The 20,769-nt window shown below is 38.4% G+C and overlaps 1 protein-coding gene across 2 annotated transcripts in view; it reads right to left on the reverse strand.

Annotated features, from left to right (window-relative positions):
- LOC136856724 (monocarboxylate transporter 12-B) overlaps positions 1-20,769 on the reverse strand; it is a 191,366-nt gene that overhangs the window by 37,265 nt on the left and 133,332 nt on the right. For both annotated transcript variants that reach the window (XM_067134798.2, XM_067134797.2), the window contains exon 4: positions 5,465-5,608. In XM_067134798.2, the coding sequence (XP_066990899.2) occupies positions 5,465-5,608 (144 nt within the window). The remainder of the gene's footprint in view (positions 1-5,464; positions 5,609-20,769) is intronic.

The raw sequence follows: 20,769 nt of genomic DNA on the forward strand, positions 1-20,769 counted from the left end.
CGACGATGGTACGGTAAAGGGCTAGGAGTGGGAGGGAAGTGACCATGGCCTTAATTAAGGTACAGCCTGGTGTGAAAATGGGAAATTAGTGAAAACCATCTTTAGGACTGCCGACAGTGAAGTTTGAACACTATCTCCTGAACGCAAGGTCACAGCTGCGTGACCCTAACCGCGTGGCCAACTCGCTGGGTTATATTCAAATACCCTTGGAAGAAAAAGTAAATAAAAACCTGGATATAAGAGGTCAAGAAAGATTTGGATCGAAGAGAAGAAGAAAAAGAAAAACGCATTTTTAAAATTAAGTGTTGAATATAGATGGATGATGCAAAAGGGAAAGAAAACTTGTAACAAAAAGGTTTAAAGAGAAAAAGAAAGATGAAGGAGAATTGGAAAGGAAGGAAAACTTCAAAGGAATTTAAATTTAAATTGGAACATAGTCCCTATCAAGTCATAATGGGAAGGAGAAGAAGTAGTATTATACATTAAAAAGACTGATCTACGAGTACAATACTTTAGAAATACTTATCAGAGTGATGCACTGCACCCGAGATATTTCGGGGTAGTGCTAAAAGATTGCTGCAAGGGTACTGTTCGTGTGAGTGTGTACAAAATATAGCTACAGTTTTTTGAACTGAATGAGTTATAGGTATAGGTAAGTGTGCTGTGCAACTTTATACATTACCGGAGATATCCGGCAATAAAGCGAAAACTGACGACCAGTTCGAAGGGCCAATAGGAAGAAGTCTAGGGGATTTTACCCTCCCCACTTCTAACCACAATAAGGCTCACAGAAGAATGAGACTAACTGGCTTTGGTCGGAACGTGTTACGATGAACCTTTAAAAATAGTGCATCTAGGACCAAGAAACGTAATCTTCGGACTCCACTGCACCATCGTGTTTTGTTTGACACATCATAATATTTAAAATGAGGTCTGATTAGTCTTTTTTACAATAAATAAGCGAATTATTATTTCGCATTTTCTCTAACGCCCATTTCGTTATTGACTAATGAAATTGGTAGCTTAAAATTTAAGTTGCGCTGACAGGAACACAAATATGAATATTCATTTAGGTTGGATGAGCTATTTTCTGTACCAAGGTAGAAATACACGAGATATATGGGCTACAATACTAGCAGTTACCCGCGGCTTCGCTCGCGTGGATTTCGTAATTTGGTAAAAATAATCGTTCTTCGGCACTGCCCCCAATCGACCCCCCTCCAAAAAAAAAAAAAAAACTATGAGTTTCTTTGTTTTCAAAACAGATTGCAAATACCAACCTTCGCGTCTGTAACATCTTCAGTTTTTTATACATATAAGTATCCTCATACAAATAATTCAATAACTTTTCAATTCTTTCGTGCCCCCTTAGATAGATTTTCCGAAAACAATACTTGTTTATCTTTAAAGGAGTTTCCAAATACAAATGTTCACGTCTGCAACATTCTTAGTTTTTGAGATATAAGTATCCTCGTACAAATAATTCAAATAAATTTTCAATTCTTTCACTCCGTCTAAGTGGATTTTCCGAAAACAAAATACGTGTTTCTTTTTTAAAGGACACTCCAAATACTAATTTTTGCGTCTGTGACATCTTCAGTTTTTGAGATATCAGTATCCTAATAAAGCCCGACTCGTTGGCTGAATGGTCAGCGTACTGGCCTTCGGTTCAGAGGGTCCCGGGTTCGATTCCCGGTCGTGTTAGGGATTTTAACCTTAATTGGTTAATTCTAGTGGCTCGGGGGCAGGGTGTGTGTGGCGTATTCAACATCATCCTAGTTAGGGCCCTCATCTGCACAGACATGCAGGTCGCCTAATAGGCCGTCTACTGGAAAAAGACCTGCACCAGGCCTCTCCGGAAGCCATACGCCATTATATTATCCTAATAAAAAGAATTCAACCTCCTTTTTAATCCTTTTTAGTACCCTTAAGTGGTTTTCCGAAAACACAAATATACACGTTTCTTTGTTTTTAAAAGATTAAAAATACCAATTTTTTTTTAGATATAGGCTACTGTAGATATGCTCATTTTGAAAATTCACTCTCTTTTCCAGTTCTCCTTAAGATGATTTTCCGAAAACAAGTTATCTTTCTTTAGATTTATAGGAGATTCCAAATACATCTGTGACATGTTACTTCTCTGAGATATAATATAGATATAGTCTTTTTCTTTAATTCACCCCATTTGTCACTGCTGTTCACCCCCATTAATTGGATTTTCCAAAGAAGATTCCAAATACCAATTTCTATGTCTGTAACATCTTCAATTTTGATATATATGTATCCTCATAAAAGGTACTCAACCCCTTTTTCACCCCGATTGATAGGATTTTCCAAAAAACAAAAAAAAATACATGTTTCTTTATTTTTAATGGAGATTTCAAATACCAACCTTTACATCTGTAAAGTTTTAAGTTTCACCCCCACCCGCTTTTCACCCCCCTTAGCGACGGAATATACAAAAATCCTCCCTTAGTGAGCACCTACACTCTAATATAAATGTATCTCAAAAATTTTTCTTTATGTCCAGTAGTTTTGGTTCGGCGATGATGAAAGGAGGAGACCCAGCTTAACAAAGAAAAAAATTAATATTCTTTCGATCGTTAAATATGCTACAATTTATTGTTGTTGACAATTGCTGCACATATCCCAGTACTGGCATGCATCCTGGCAAGCAGAAGCAACTCCCTTATAAATTCGAAGTTTATAAGAATTTTCATACTTTTCCCTTTTTAAACTGCGTATCAAATCTCCACCTACAAAATGAACCTCAATCACTAACCTAGACCGTGATTTAGATATTTTTGTGGAGTTTTTATTCCGAGCACCTGAAAATATTAATATTTTTGTAAATAAATATGTTATATAAAATCTAATATACATCCTATTGACCTGAAAGAGGTACAGATTGTAGTACAACACTATGGGAGGAAACCCTGGAAAAAAAATCAATTATCCGTGAAACAGTAAGAGAGCTATGAAGGAAACCGCGATATATTGTTAAAAAGGCGGGAAATTTTGAACATTTTATTTTAAAATGTTATAATTAGAATTTTGGCATTATTGAAGTTGCCTCTTATTGCTAGGAAGCATGCCAATACTGGGATATGTGCAGCATTTGTTAACAACGTTCGAAGCATATTTAACAATCTAATGAATATTGGCCTATTTTTCCCGTGTTAAGTTGGGTCTCCCCCCTGAATCAATCAGTCAGTCAGTCAGTCAGTCAGTCAGTACATGTTATTTTATACGTATACATTGAATCCAATCGGCATAAATTGACCCAAAACACAACTTCATTTCCGTATAAAATAGGTGAGCGAAAAACTTAAATTTGATTTATAAAGTTAGTGGAGCCATCACCGATAGTCCAGGCGAAACGAGTGGCGTAAATAAAGGGAGAAACCACCCAGTGACCAGTCATGACAGGCTCTTGTTCTGTGGAAATCAGTTCTTGAACATTTAGCATTTAAAGTTTTATATAATTGCCCTGTAAAAATGATATATAACAAAATGGTTTCAAACAAAGCATGATACTGGACAGTGTTATTCGTACTCGGTCAAACAATTGAGGCTGCCTGGCAGAGGCTGTAGTGGCGCGCTCGGTTCACCCCAAAGGGCGGAGAAGACAAGAAATGTAAAAAACGAGATTTTCACTTCCGGAGGCGCACAGGATCCCGAGGTTCATTCAGCCTACACCAAAATACCAGGTTAATTCCTGGGGACAAAGGCGGCCGGGCGTAGAGCTCTCTATCCCACCAAGTGCCGAGGCTACGCGTAGAGGAAGCATTTATTTTCCACGCCTCCAAGGCCTTTCATGGCCTGTATGGTGATGCCATTACTTTGCTTTCGCTTCCCATGGTCGTAAAACCTATTCTTCATATAGATCCCATTTCCATAACACAGGTGTTATATTGTAGAAATGTGTACCTGTAAATTATGTATTTCATTGCATTGTTAATTCGAGATATGTTTCCCAAATTTTTACAGTAGCGATCTACCACAGACTAACATTTCAAATTAAATCCTCCATTCTTTGTGGAATACGTCAAATTGGTGAAGGACAAGGCCAGATAACATTATCGGATTGCCGTAAACTATGGAAGCAAGAGTTTTACTATCCAGTTTTCTAATAATGTTATTGGCTTTACGACCCACTATTTTTTCGGTTTCCGGAGACGCCGAGGTGCTGGAATTTAGTCCCACAGGAGTTCTTTTACGTGCCAGTAAATCTACGGACACGAGGCTGAGGTATTTGAGCATCTTCAAATACCACCAGACTGAGCCAGGATCGAATCTGCCAAGTTGGGGTCAGAAGGCTAGCACCTCAACCGTATGAGCCACTCAGCCCGGCTGTCCAGTTTTCGCTGCAATATACGAACAGATTAACTGGTTACTTATCCAACTGTTAGGGTTAAGGTAATCTTAAGAGAGTTACAAATTAACTTGAAGAAGTAAAAATTACATTCCATCTCGCGAGATCTACTTAGAATACAATTAGATACAACCAACAATGCAGCGTTGTTATATCACCGAAGTTAAGTAACATTGGGCTTGGCGATATCTTGGATGGGTAATCCACGTCCTGTTGGCTAGAAGAAGACCAAAAAGGACTGACCACCCCATTCGCAAGTGAATAGGTTGCCTCGTCAGCGGCTTAGCTGGGGACTTTAACGCACTTCGAAATTGTCTATATGTCATAGCTCTGGAAGTAGGAGGCAGCCAACAAGTTACTAGACTACTCCTTAACGTTAGTGGGTGGTTTCTCCATTTCTTCGGAATCATCATCGTCGTCGTTGCCGTCATCGTACCTTAAACAATGAAACCTTATATGCTTTCATAGATGGCTGAATGAGGATTTGCATGTATCTTACAAGTATTATCTTTGCAAGTACAGCACCAAGGAGTCTTTTCAAGACTAGGTTTCATTATAAAGAAACATGACAGTGCAATAGTAAAGTATAACAACCAGCACGACCAGAGATATACTTTTTATTTATTTAATTGACCATTGTTGTAACAACATTTGGTCATCCTCCATGTACAATGAACACTTACAGCACACATACAAAAATATGAATTGTCAGCGCAAAGTACATTCAATAAATAAAAAGCTAATCGCCCACATTCTTCAAGTACCGAACACCACACTGAATCTCTCTTCCGGGCGGAGAGGGGGGGAACAAACAAAACACTGGCAACAAAGTGATGAGCACAAAGTCAAATTCTTATATCTTCGGTTCTTAAAAAGTCCATCACAGCATTGAGAACTGAATTGCTGCTCGGTAACGGCAGAAGTATACATGCATTACATTCGATATTTCACTGAAGTTGTATTAAACAAACTACTGGTATACTACTAAATTATTATAATAATTAGGCCTACTGTTTCAAGCGGCTGAGCTATAAAATATTCTTTATTACTTTCCTGCTGAAATTCCATGAGCAGGTGAAATGAACTCACCAACGAAAAAGCTGTAGGTGATGATCATGTGAACCAGTGTAGTCGACAAGCTGGTAAGCATCAGGCCACTAGCTGTGAAAATTCCACCAGCCATGGCCACTGTACGGAAAGAGAAACGACGCATAAGAGGTCCTAACATCAAACCTGCAAAAGACCAGAGAATTCTTGACTGAAAAAAATTGCGTAAAATAAATCATAAACAAATAAACGTACAAATGAATGGATGAAGACCATAACGGTATAAGTGACTTATTTTTAAATGAGTTAAGTGCAGGATGTAACTCCGGGAGGATGTATCTTTTGACCAGCAAAGAGATACAAGTGATAGCGATAATATTCTGCGCTCTAGTGATGTGTGGCATAACTACAAATAGCATGCTTTATATGAGTGTTAAGATGTTTCAATGCCTTTTTCTCTGAATGACCAAAATGCTACTTATACCATTATGGTTTTCATCCATTCAAATGTATTAATATATAGCTTGATTAATTTAAAAGTTATTTATTCTAAGAGGACCACTGGTCTGGCTACGTTATATCGTTAAATTAAACATGAAAATTCGCTACGTGTTACGAACTTGAAAGAAAAGGAAGAAGACTGAAATAAATATTAAGTTAGGATTGTGTCTTAATCCCTGCCGAAATTGAACCTACTATTCTCGGTCTTTTCAGTCGATTGCTATAGACTTACTTGGGAGTATCTAACATACAGACCCCGACGACTTAGATGAATATCCTTTTCTCCCATACATTACGATAATAAGACTACATAGTTCCCCCTCCGCCTCTTTCACGGGCGGTCTACCAGGAAGCATGGGGTAGCAACCGTGGGACCTATAACTGAGTCGTCGCTCCAAACAGACTTCTTACTTCATCTTTCCTATCCGAAATATTTTGGTCAAACGCGTTCTGATAACAATGTTATTGGTTTACTTCTCAGCAACTACTTGTACGGTTCTCGGAGACGCCGAATGGCGGAATTTTGACACAGAGGTTCTTCTACGTGCCGGTAAAATTTACCGACATGAGACTAACGTATTTGAGCACATTTAAATGCCACCTCATAGAGCTGGGGTCGAACCCGTCAAATTTGGGCTCCAAGTCAGCACTGTACTGCCTGGGCTATTCAGCCCGCCAACTTCCATTCTCTTCCGATTCCTACGGTATTAGGTTTTTGAGGCATAGGGAGTCGTTCATTTTCAAGAACAGGAAAACTGAAGTTCGGATAAAATTTAAGATACAGATGCATAGGATATAATACCATATAGATGTATTAGAAAATGAAATTAGTCTCACTAAATTCTGATCATATCAGTACAGAGGAGAAATTTAGGCACAGGGCTTGTTAATGCGCCCACCCTGCGTCCAGGTACGACACAAATAAAAATACTCCGACAGCTTAATAATCTCTCAGGGTAAATCTTCATGTAAATAATTTGGCTTAACGTGAATTCAGAAGAGAAATTCGACCTTATGCGAAATAATTCAATACCGGATGAACGTCTCCATCCTACCGCATGTTTTTCCAACGCATACATCATCAGAAATCGCAAAAATCCACTTAAGACAAAGTTATCCTACGACAATTACCTATAAATCAATCACTCACACATATACAAATCTATAATAAGTTTATTAATGTAATTTAATACAGAAGAAAAGATAAAGTAACTTGTTAAAATATTCGTCCGATAAATCATAAAATAAATTAAAATTATCCATGGATTTCATTTATATTAGCGCTGACTTAATAAAATTAAATTTCAATCCTGACATTAGCTAACATCTTGTTTTTACATCTTCATTTGATAGGTAAAAAATTTAGTTAATCATTCACATTATTTAAATAATAATCAAATTGGAAAAATCAATCGTATCACTGATTCTTATAACACATGATTCATATTTAGATGTTTTCTTTCAAGTTAAGCAATCTAAATTGTTTTATGAATATCGTTTCATCTTCGTTGAATGACATGCTAAGGTCACTAACACCTATTGCCACTTAGGTATAATCTTGGCACCTACCATCCTAGTCTTACAATGTTTACGTATTCGTAAAATCATCACGTATCTTTCACAAATAAAAATAATGTAAACCTCATTACTAACTCGACTAGTTCTTAATTAGCCATAATTTCAACCTCTTATTCCATAACTGGCTTTACCTGCAGCATTATTTTCGTTGAAAAGTTAAGCGACAGCTCAGTATTATCTCCGACATCTATGTTATTTAACACAGCTACACACACACCCCGTCTTTCAATTCGTGTATTACCTTTATATGATATTTGTTATGGATATGTCCTTACTACACAGCCTTATTTTAATATAGCAGAAACCATCTACTCTGATATACGCGTCTGGGTTAGCCATGCCTACCTTGTCTTACGATATTCGCACGAAGTATTAATCATTCTATGTGCTTGCCTCTTATAATTGATCCATAATGTGAATATTTATGTTTAGCACCCATCATTACATCTTTGCTGCAACTATCTTCCTAACACTTCATTTCACTTCTTTCATATTACTCCATTCAGTTCTATATATCGCTCAATTTAATCAATTATAAACATCAACATAACCATTTTTCTTCATATCATAACCTCTTCACATATAAAACAATTCCTACGACGTATTATGTTTCATTGCATCTATATTCACTTCATTGGATCATAATATTTTACATCTAGTATTCCATAATACCATTTCATAACGTACATCAACAAGGAATAACTCAATCTACACGGAAATGATAGAGTTATGAGGTCACGACGATCAGTAATGAGCACAACGACTAATGATGATGATGCTTAAGAAGCATGTTCGGCTTCCAAACCCATTTAAGAAATCTAATACGTGCATACACTCTCATTCTGCTGTGTGAAATCTACACTCATTCTCGCAAATAATCATACATTAATCAGCTATCATAATACACTCAATACATGTATAATAACTTCCTCGAGATATATCGATTTTATCACAACTTAACCTCGTAGTATATAATTCAATGATTGCACTTCACTAGGTCACTTTTTATCTTAAATACTTCACAATTACTATAAATTTCATGAGGTTACTACATTCTAAATTAAGAACTATCATTTAATAAGCTTGTCATTCAATGGCTATGGCGGCTTTGTAGCTCTCGGCGCTACATCTGTAGTCCTTGGCGGGCTGGATACTATGGGTCAGCTGGAGTTCTCCCCTTCATCAGGTTTGGTTGGCTGGCTGGTTACATATTCATCTCCAGGTTCGTCCACCTCGAATTTAGCAAGTCGTAATCATCTTCTCTCTTGCGCTAGTGTTAACATAAAATAATCCCAACAAGTAAGAATTCATTTTAATGCTCCTTGAAAATCAAATATCTCGTCAATACTCTTGTATTTGGTTATTGAGCTGACGTTTCCCAAAATATTTAACTCTGGGTTCAGTGTGTCTTCGATCTTATCTTTGCCTGCGACGTAAAGCCACTAGCAAAACACAAATTATCTTTGTCTTAATTTTTTATATACAGTAGAATTTTATATAATAATTCTGTTCTTTAAGGCTTAAGAATCTCTTAATTTCGCTTCTTGGTAATGATTCTTGGTTATTTTTCTGTCCTCCAATCTCTATTTTTTCATAAGCTTCGACGTGTCGTTTCGCTCCTCGTCTGATCAGTTGATGAGCGTATTTAATTCAAATCTCCTTATTTCACGGCGCGATTCTTTTCTTCTGCGCTGAATGCTGTGTATTACGCTGTATCTTCTTTAGAACGAATAATATTTGAGTATTTCGTTTAATTTGGCTAATATTTTTCTTTCCTGACGCAGCTGGAATGTTTCTTGTCCGTCCAGTATCTCGGCAGATTAGTTAGTGTAATAATAATATTTACTTGTTTCTTTTCAAACAATCCACTTTACATTTTTATGTTCTCTACTCACAGCATTTGAAATTGTGCGCTTCTTACTCGGTCTTGGCCTCCTGTGAACTTTTAAATTATAGTTTACTTCATATAATTCTGGCATGTGTGGTCCATACCTTCACTCTGATGCCATTTTGGAACACGTCAGAAAATGCAATGGGCACATTAAGTATTCACATGAGATGATGACTGATTGTTTTATTATTTAGGCCTAAAGAGCCAAGGCAGAGTCTAAAGGAGCAACCAAGAAATTAAAGCAGAAAGGAGAAGTACAGTAACAGTTATAGCAAATGCCAGAAAATACCTTTCAGTGTGAAATAATGAACTACATTCCACAGTACTGCTCAAATATTAACAACCACGCTTAATAAAAATACACAGCCTGTTTCCAGTCATTTGACCGGGTCAGGAATGGAATGAATGAAGCCCTCATCTAGCGGCGAAGATGGGAATTGTGCCGGCTGCCGAAGCCTATCGCACTCCTCTGGGGCAATGATTAATCAACGACAGGTGAAATGAAATGATTTTGGAGAGTGTTTCTGGAATGAAATACGACAGGGAAAACCGGAGTACCCGGAGAAAGGCCTGCCCCACCTCCGTTTTGTCCAGCACAAATCTCACATGGAGTGGCCGGGATTTGAACCACGGAACCCACTGGTGAGAGGCCGGCGCGCTGCCGCCTGAGTCACGGGGGCTCTTACAACCACGCTTACGAGGGAACACATACATGTCGTCGCTGGAAAGGTAAAAGGTTGTATTCCACAAAGCTCTTCCTATCAATTATTCTCCTTAAGACTGGTCACGCCTCCCAGCCACGTATGGATATGCAGTCCATCAGAACAAATTTTATTGTGTTCATTTTCCTATGCCCATGTGTAAAGGAAAATGAACCTTACAGTACCGTACTGTAGGAATGTACGTTTGCATTACGTATTTACGCACTCCTAGTGTACAATGCATGTAAGGTTCATTTTCGTTTAATCGTCGACATAGGAAAACGAACACAACGGACATTGTTCTGATGGACTGCGTATCCATATGTGGCTGGGAGGCGTGACCAGTCTTAAGGAGAATAATTGATAGGAAGAGCTTTGTGGAATACAACCTTTTACCTTTCCAGCGATGATGTGTTTCACTCGGATTCGGTTGAAATTTGGTAGGAATATTCATGGGAGGCAGTAGAATGCTAAGGTGAAAACTGCATGTTCCCAGCGTAAGTTTAAACGCCAAAATAGAACAAATAAATAGTCGTAAAATAAGAAGTGCCGCGGGAGTATCTGGGTGTGGCGGAGAGGGAGGGAGGAGCGAAGCAGCGGACCTGAGCAGCGTATAGTCGGGCTGCTCGCTCGAGTCGAATGAATGACCACCCCCGCCCTCCCGGCCACTCTTCTTTACTACACCGCACTTCGCGCATGCCTCGTATCTTCCCGATTAGAAACGTCAAAGCAGATCAAAAGGAACACATTGATTAGTCGTCCGATGAGACAACGTTCTTACAATGACAGGTCAAATCTGACGTTCTTATAGTCATTTTTATGAATGGTGACTGTATATTTACTTTAACCATGTATGGTAATAATTGAATTTTTTACACCTAGATACAAAAAATACGCTCACTACAGAAGTCATTCAATCCGTGGAATGTAGTAGTGTGCCTACAGAATTGTTTTGCAGAGTGTGACAAAAAAGACACCCCATTTTCTGAAGATGAAAGGAATTTGGGATGGGAATTATATCGTAAGTAGATCAATGTATTTATATATATTTACTTTTACGAGAAAAACAAGCGTTCACAGGAATTGCGTTCTTGTCTCCGTTTTACAGGTCTAATTGCCGACAGGGTTTTGGATACCGATATGACAGTGGAACTGGATGGCACATTGGATTATGTCAGATGATGGCTTTGATTTCGAGGAAGACAATATTGAAACACCGTTATTTGACCTCATCTCCAAAAATGTCGCTTCTAACCCTGCATCCACAACAACGGCTGAACGATGCCCAATCCCAATAACTTATAAGAAGAAGGTCGTCGAATATTGGCGAAACAAAGGTGAGAAACAGAGGAGCTTCGCATCAGTGAAAAACATGTTTTGTAAATTAAAGTTCCGGGAAGAGCTTTACAGGTGGGAGCAACAACTGGAAAACGGTGGCACAATGGGAGAAAAAAATTTATTTGTTACGAAGACGACTTATCAAAAGTTCAAAGAAAGTAGACAATGAAACAAAATTGTTCACGATATAAATATTAAAAAATGGGCCTTAAAGTACGCTCGTTTAGTTAACTACAACACGTTTCCAGCGTCTCATTCCTGGGTAATGAGTTTTAAAAAGAAATTCAAAATTGGATCAAGAAAAATTTGCAAATTCGTATCTAAAAAGTACCAATTTGAAGGAGAAGAAGAAGAAGAAGAAGATACTAATTGTAACGCGACACTGTTTGTTGAAAAAGTGTCGCAATTAATAGAAAGTCACGGCCCAGAGTGCGTGTTTAATACTGATCAGTCTGGTTTTCATGAAGAGTTCCATTCTGGCAGGACCCACAATGAACGAGGAGAAGAAGTCGTATTAGCGGAAGCAAAATTTATGAATTCACTAACTCATAGCTACACAATACAGCCAATAATTTCGGCAGATGGACAACTGCCGAGGTTGCTAGTGGTGTTGAAAGAAAAAATGGCAAATTTGGTCCTAATATAGAAAAAATACTATTTACCGCACCAAATGTGTACACTTTGCCTTCAAAGTCTGGAAAACTGACCAAAGAACTTGTACAGAAATGGTTACGGGATGTTTATTGTGAGCTAGTACCAGAGTACAGTGTTTTAGTACTCGATTCCTGGACCGGACAGAAAGAAGAAAATATTTTAAATGCTAAAATTGGGAGTAAGAAAATCATTAATGTTCAAACAATTCCGAAAGGAACCACTGGACTTATCCAGCCGTTAGATGTTTTGGGCTACCGCATTTGGAAGCAATTTATACGTATTTTGTACGATTTAATTTTGTTAAACTCGTTAGACATCAAGGTACATTTAAGGAACAACATTTTAAAAGTGCAATCTTTGACGCACAACCAGTTCTCTCCGCGTTTTCGTAGCATATGGCAGTACATTTGGTACAAATGTGGCTATGTTAACAAGAAACCTTCACAATTTGTTAATCCAGTCGATTATTGTTTCAAAGAAGAGCCTTCCTATAATCAATGTAATACTTATGAAAGCGACAGCGCTGTAAGATGTGCATGGTGCACACAGTATCTGTGCCTTGTACACTTTTTTGTAAACAATCACTATTGCACTAATTACAACGAGTAACAAGAACTCGGGCGTGAATTCTTCAAATCGTATTGGCATCGTTGTTCAAACATCGTCCTTTGTACACTTGTTTCATGTGCTATTTTTCATATTTACGTTTTGCACATCTAACCGGCAAGTTAAGGGGAACGCGCTAACTATAAGCTGCCTGGCTGTTGGCGCAGCTCGACACAGCCCAGTTGGCTCACGTCCGCTGCTTCGCTCCTCCCTACCTCTCCGCCAAACCCCGATACTCTCGCGGCACTTCTAATTTTACGACTATTTATTTGTTCTATTTTGGCGTTTAAACTTGCGCTGGGGACATGCAGTTTTCACCTTAGCATTCTACTGCCTCCCACGAATATTCCTACCAAATTTCAACCGAATCCGAGTGAATCACATGTATGCGTTCCCTCGTTAGTATTATACGAATACGACCGTAACCTCCAACGGTATTCCTCAAGTATCCCACAAAATGGCTGTTTTTTTGCCTCTCTCACCTACTACCCAACGAACCACCACGAGTTTATACGAATGATGAACATTTCGTTACCTACGTTACTTCCTTGTCGTCAAGCGGGCTGAGACGTTGCCAACACAATCGGTAGATTCACTGACGATCTGCGAGAGTCTGTCATTCGCGGCAGAACATTAACTCCGTAGAAAACAGTAATTTTCTCCGTCATTTGAAGAGTATTTGAAACGTAGAGAACAAACAAATTAAAATAAAGGGCCATTTCCCGTATAGTTACATATTTTACAGAAAAGCGACAGTATACGAGAAAACATTGAATAACGCTTGAGTTTTCTTATAACAATCCCAGTTTATGAAGTGATTAAATCAAATATATCCAAGCCTGCTCCTGGGTGAGTACTGTAGACAAGTTTGGGAAAAATGCATTCACCAGTTTCCCCACGATTGTAGAACAAAAACAGGCATACGGACAAACTGTCAAACAGATAAACTGACACGAGAGCTAAAAACTACATGTACGGTCTTCAGCTGAACTAAAACAGATAAATATCTTAAAAATGCAAAATATCATTTTTCTTTACATAGCTTGTAATTGACGACTTCGAAACTGAGGAATTCATTGTGATACTGCATAACAAAAGTTTTAACCATATCAACCGCCGTAGCGTTAACACAGTCCTCAGTCTGTTAGAAATGGGAAGGAAAATGCTGTTTACTGGGGAACCAACTCCTGTACTGACCCTTCAGTTTCGGAACCAGCTCATTTGTCTTCTAGGAAATGGTTGGGAACTATCTGACAGATTTGGGAATCGGACTCCAGTACAGATGATGCAATCATCCTGACCAAGCAGCACTCCAATATCTGCATACCCTCGGGCTGGGCAGCAGTCGTCATGGTATGCCAAGGTCCAAAATGGGTTGTACATGACACGCGCATTGAAATAGGGAAGGAAAAATTTCAGTGGTTCTATTGAGTGGAACATTCCTCTCATGTGAATGCACATTTCGACAAAGACTGGAACAGTACTAAGTATGGATTCCTGTTAACATATTGCATATTAGTCCTACGTTAGATCTAAGTAAACCGAGCTCGATAGGTGCAGTCGCTAAGTGCGGCCAGTATCCAGGAGATAGCAGGTTCGAACCCCACTATCGGCAGCCCTGAAGATGGTTTTCCGTGGTTTCCCATTTTCATACCAGGCAAATGCTGGGGCTGTACCTCAATGAAGACCACGGCCGCTTCCTTCCCACTCCTATCCCTTTCCTGTCCCGTAGTCGCGTTAAGACCTATCTGTGTCGGTGCGACGTAAAGCAAAAAGATCTAAGTAATTTACAGCTGGAGAGCAATCAATACAGTTCGTGTCGCTGCAACGAGCGGTCCCTGTTTTCTGCTGTCCTTTTCTGCTCCGCGTAACTTCCAAAACCCATCTGGCTCTTCATATCTTCGGAGCCTTCCACTCTCCTTTCTTCTCAGACATCTCCACGGCTTCTAGAGGGCGAGTTCCGCGTCGTTTGTCATCATTCCTAGATGTCGCATGTCGGTAAAAGAGAGAGCGGGCGCTGTCGCACCGTTCCCGTACGTCCGTAAAAATCCCCCAATCAGAGTAAAAAAAAGCAAATTGAAAAGCAATAAAACCCTCGGCAGTAAGTATTGAATGTGCCCTCTCTAATACTGAAAACAAACATTCTAGCGTATGATGATATTCTGGTTCACGTTCTGTCCTTCAGCCTCACGAAGCTTAAATGACGATACGAATTACATTTAAAAATCAGCAAATCATGAACAGCACTTAATTCATAATCCATGAAACATACTAAACCGATCGCTGTGTGAGCTATAAGGATCAGGCAGCTATTACATCATACTGTATATTCACCCAGACTGACACCTGGACTGCGACTTTCTTTCTTCCAATAGTCCAGCTTTCACTAAGGAAGGTTTTGTTATTATTTTTGTTAAATCTAAATGTCTGCATGCTAATGTACTGCATTTGTTATTGAATAAGCTATCTGGGCAGTTGCTATCCTTCTCCTGATGCAGATTATTGTCTGGAAAATAATTTTCATTCGTGCTTCTAAATGAGATGATTCACAATATTCACAGCCGCTAGAGAAATCAACCTCCAACTCCAGTTATTGGCCAAGTTAATATCTTCAATCATCCGCCTCTCGCCATCAGTTTTTCATATCCTCAATAACTGTTGTGTTATGTCTCGAGACGTAATTTTTTCAGTGGTTTGCGAGCTGGAGTTTATGAAGGTATTAGAGCAAAACCCAGTAGGAAACAATGGTCGTTTCAATAGGGCATCGAACCTGGAATGCCAGTGCTCCCGGGACAACTATTTGGGCTCTTTGACTAACCCGACATTCCACATAGCGGCGTATTCTTGCTACACGAGACTATTTCATGTGGGGAGGAAGCTCGCCCTTCTGCTCCCATGAGCACACAAGTCAATTTTCCAAGTAAAAAGATTACAAATGCCACTGCTGTAAATTACATCACCTGTCATTTCGCATTCAACGAGGCTTTTCAATTATATTCCCACATAACCTGTTAATACGCAACTACATCATGACGGAGAAGGTAACCAGTTCAACTAAATTACTTTACAGTTAGTTCTCCTTTAACGATCTCTAAGAATAGAGTTCATAGACAACAGCAGAGTGCATTTTACCCCAAATAAATACTATGCCTTACTTTTGAGTTGCGACCTTTACCAGCATATCTGTCTTACGTTTTTGAAATATTACCTGTGCATACGCATATGTAAATATTACTCCGGCCTCTTAATTCTAAGTATCGGGTCGCAAGTCACACAAAGATTCCAAACTGGAATTGTATTCATGAGCATAAGTTCTAACATATGGCATATAATCATTTCTCAGGGTAAAACTCGCTTCATTGTTCCTAAATGCATTAAATAAATCGCGGATTCCGTTGAAGAGTCGCCATCCGTTGAAATATTTATAATATATCCTTATATTAAAAGAAGTTATCAGATCCTCACCTAATATTAAGCGTAAGCTAGCTCAATAATTCCGTATGCTATCCTACTACTACCTACTTAAGGATTATAAATGCAAAATCAAATCTATATACAATTTATTAGCATGCTAATGTATAATTACAATGAATCATATATATTCATTGGCAATAAGGAAAGGAAAATCGTAATATTTTGAGTATCATCCTCAAAGTGCTTGGATTCCGGAATAAACATATTTGAAAACGTTCAAATCTTCAATACATTTGCTTACATAATTGATAATAACCAAATTATACCATATCTTCCATTATTAAATTCGTATGAGGGGACAAATAGGGATCAGACCTTTATTAAATCAAGGAGGAGTGGAATATCTTTCATTTAATGTTGTTTGGAATTTTCTTTGGGGCATAAGTTAAGTTTTATTTTGGTTTTCGGTCTATTTGACCAACAATTTAAATATACGTTTGGCTTCTTGTTAGTGACTTTCCACGTTACGAGATAAGCATTAGCATTTTTAATTATGGGTTCAAAACACCCATACAGTTACCAAAAATTCCTATCATAACCCAAATGAATAGATTAATTCAGTACATCACCATCTGTACAACATAAACCAACTAAATCTAGTACGGAGTGCCATAGATTTGACGGTACGTCATTCTAATCTGCGAAAATCGTGCCATACAGTGCAAGTCATGTGCTAAAATATTTACATACTCCCAAATATTTCTTCGCTGTGCCATAGTTTCGATAAAGCAGACCGTACTTCGTGTAAGCGCTAACATGCTGACCTTCAAATACGTAAATGTGCGAGATTTCATTCTACTCCTAAAGATATATATATCGTAATACGTAACAAACACGTAACCTCACCATATCCTCTTCCGAAAGTTACAACGAAACAAAAACAGCATGGATCGAAACATGCATTCAACTCAACATGGCCTATATTCATTACCGGTACTTGCAGTGCTAACCAAAATCTAAATATAATATGTAACACAGGAATCCGCATTTCATTTATCTATCCCATTCTTTAACAACGAACCGAAACATATCTCCTCATTCTACTTATAACATGCCACATTAACATTTCATTTCCTCTGTAAATATATATATTCCTTCATATTTAAAATATATCATCACTCAATTCCACTAAAATAACCCCTGTGTTACGGACGCAGTATTCAATAACCTGACTATTCTTTATACACTGCAACTTCGTAATATCAAACACTTCTTTACCATATTATTATCATACTGGCCATGGTTGGTATACATATTGACCTGAATTTCTAGGTTACGTCTTATATCTCGCTTATATTTATACATCCACAACTGGTTAAACGCTTCACGGTCTATACGTATTAATTGGCACAAAACATGCATAAATACTCAGTCAGATCTAGTTACCAATAACCTTAACATTATCACATTAGCATTGCAGTTATATAGCACAAAATAGCACTTTTCATCGGCTAATAAATCGCATTTATATTCATATATCTTCTCATCGGCACTTGATCTCTTATATCTAGCACTCCTGTACACCTATAAATATTTTTCATTAATTGATTTGAAATTCATTACGATGCAACTCGTAATACTTATCTCGTAACTGGATTTCTGCTGGCTCTCAGCTGGACTACGGCATCATGGAACAGGCAATCGCTGCGATCCGAAGACTACGTCATCTGCGGCTTCATCTTGGGTCTTGGCTTGAGCTAATCAGTCTTGAGCAAAACATTTCCTCTGTTTAAGCTGAGTCCATGTCACCGGTCATCATGCAATCATAAAAGAACAAATACATGGTAGAGTACATAGTATACTGGTGAAAAATAGGCAATTCAATTCCCAATACTTGTTGTTGGAAACTCGTGTTAGACGAAAATATTCTTTTCTTTAAATTTATAATGTTCTCTAATTTGGCCTATTCCTTGTTCTTTCTTTTGCTTAAACAGCTATTGCCTCCCTCCTGGAAACAATAAATTTTGCCACTATGGTACTGTTTTCGGCAATGTGTATTTCAGCTGAAGCTTCTTCCCCGATTCTGACTTCAGATCTCACAGTGACGAATATTTCTTTCAAATATACTCCTTTTCCGTATTGTATTCTTGCAGATAGAGTCTTCTATTCCGTTAATATATTAATATTTCCGTATGTGACGTTGAGTTGATCCTTTAATAATCTTATTATAAGCCGTGCAGCTTCCCTTAAACTTGTATCTTTCATCAGTCACAAAGTAGTCAAGAATCGTTCTCTTTCAAATTTTTTTTTGTCCGTCATTATTTAACTCTTGAAATTCTTTTCCCTTGCGGCCGGGCGATATCGATTTATTAGATCACAACTCTGTGTACTCGCACCTGAAGTTATTGTCCGCCATCTTTGTCCACTGTATTCATTACATTGACGGCCGCTAATGTAACGTAATGGTACAATACATATATATAAATAAATAAATACATAAATAAATAAATAAATAAATAAATAATGCCGGGCTGAACGGCTCAGATGGTTGAGGCGTGGGCCTTCTAACCCCAACTTGGCAGGTTCGATCCTGGCTCAGTCCGGTGATATTTGAAGGTGCTCAAATACATCAGCCTTCTATCGGTACATTTAGTTGTACGTAAAAGGACTCCTGCGGGACAAAATCTCGGCATCACTGCGTCTCCGAAAACCGTAAAAGTAGTTAGTGGGACGTAAAGTATATACATTAATGCATACCGTATATTGAAAGTAATAAAAACAGCTTTGGCAAATCCGTCCGTCCGTTCTACTGGACCGATTTGCTTCATTTTAGTGTTATTCTCTCCTAAATTAGCTTCCGGTGAATCATGAGACATTGATAGGTCTCTTAAGTTCAGCCAACCTTAAAATCAAATCAATAAATGATCACTCCAATATTGCAAGCGAAGGCTTACCCTAACCCGCAATACATCCTGTACTTTAGGTTGCTAAGCGACTAGCACTTTCATTAGCATTCTGATATATGGGATTTTCATCCCTAGCAATGTCATTGCATGCAGTCATGTTTGATTACTACCTGTCAAGCCAGAGAGTATACACTCCCTCTGATCAAGGAAGAATACTATTCCCTGCTATATACTCCTTGATTCTCTAACTTATCCTAGCTTCCGAATATATTCAACACATGGCAGAGCGTTCCTAATAACTTGCATGCTGCTGAGAGAAAAGTCTACGTGCGAACAGACCTCATCTTGACATACACATTAGACATTATCTGGAACACTTATCAAAGGATAACCTAGCTACACTAGAAAGAGTAAAGGCTATGCATCTTAAAAGTAGTTCTCTGCATGAAAAAAAACCGCTCCTTCGAAACTAACCTATGATATCACAAGACAACTGTTCTGCAGGATAAAAAACGCGAATATATGGATAGATGTTGTGATAGCACACATATCACACCCTCGCACTCTCGTAAGAAGTGAGAGATATTATTGTCGATTTCCATTTATTATCATCATTGTTATTATTATTATTATTATTTCATTTGTACTTTATTATTAATATTGTAAGCTGGAAGGTCTCCATATGCGGTACGAGTAATTTGTTTTGTACAACTGCTGGGAAAATCATTGCTATCATAACTCAGGAAATTCGTATGACTCATGTGTATATCCCAAAGTCTGATGAGGTGGACTTGTTATTGTAGTCGAAAAGTCCCGATGTCTCATGTGAAACACCCTAGTGTCCGTTGATGGTTTTATTGTCTTGGGGCCAGCAAGAGATTCAGGCGTGGTCTTGACTAGAGTATCTACTCATGATTGGCTCGCCAGGATGAATCTAGACGGATCATGTGACAGGAAGGGGAAAGATGATGTGTATTTAGGCATGTGAGGATACGGCGAGAGAACACTGGTACACTTACAACTTCTGATACGGTACTTGAGTGACACTGCTGCACTATACTGGACTGGACTTGACTTCAAACGTTCTTGGAACGTAGTGTTTTTATGTTTGTGGAACTGGCTGACCTACAAACTGTGGAGTGCTTAGGCACTGGGTATTGTATCACTTTGCGGCGGCCTGGTGTTACATGTTGGTGAAAGCTACCTCGGACTTTCCATAATTTATATTCAGGAACGACAAGTGTGTGTTGCTCAAGTAAATATATCTTTAAAACAAGTATTAAGAGTCAGTGCACACAGTATTATCAGGTACAGTATCTGTGCGATATAATAAGTGCCAATTATGAGTATCTGCAGGTCGTGTTGATACAGAGACAGTGCATATATGTGCATTGTTCAACGGACTAACTGAAAATGATGGCTTAGTCCTCGCTTTCGTTTTCCCACAGCTTTCAATGTTGTTGTAAATATGGAGTCTTCCAGCAATATTTTGTGTGTGTATTATAAGTGTATTTTGGTGTGTTGATGAGGTGCTCTTGCACGGATTTTATTGAGAATATAGTTAGTTATTTTAGAATCAGTGGAGTTATTGATGAACCTCGGTGCAGTTCCTACTTATTTAGTCGTTTTCAGAAGGTTAGGTAAGGCCTGAAGCAGATGTACCAGTACGCAGCTTTACGTATACTTCCTGGGGGAGAACGAATTATTATCATGGTCTAGTAAAATTCGAGGGATCCATTCTGGTGAACTCTGGCGCCC

This window comes from Anabrus simplex, chromosome 1 (assembly GCF_040414725.1).
Source record: "Anabrus simplex isolate iqAnaSimp1 chromosome 1, ASM4041472v1, whole genome shotgun sequence".
NCBI lineage: Eukaryota > Metazoa > Arthropoda > Insecta > Orthoptera > Tettigoniidae > Anabrus > Anabrus simplex.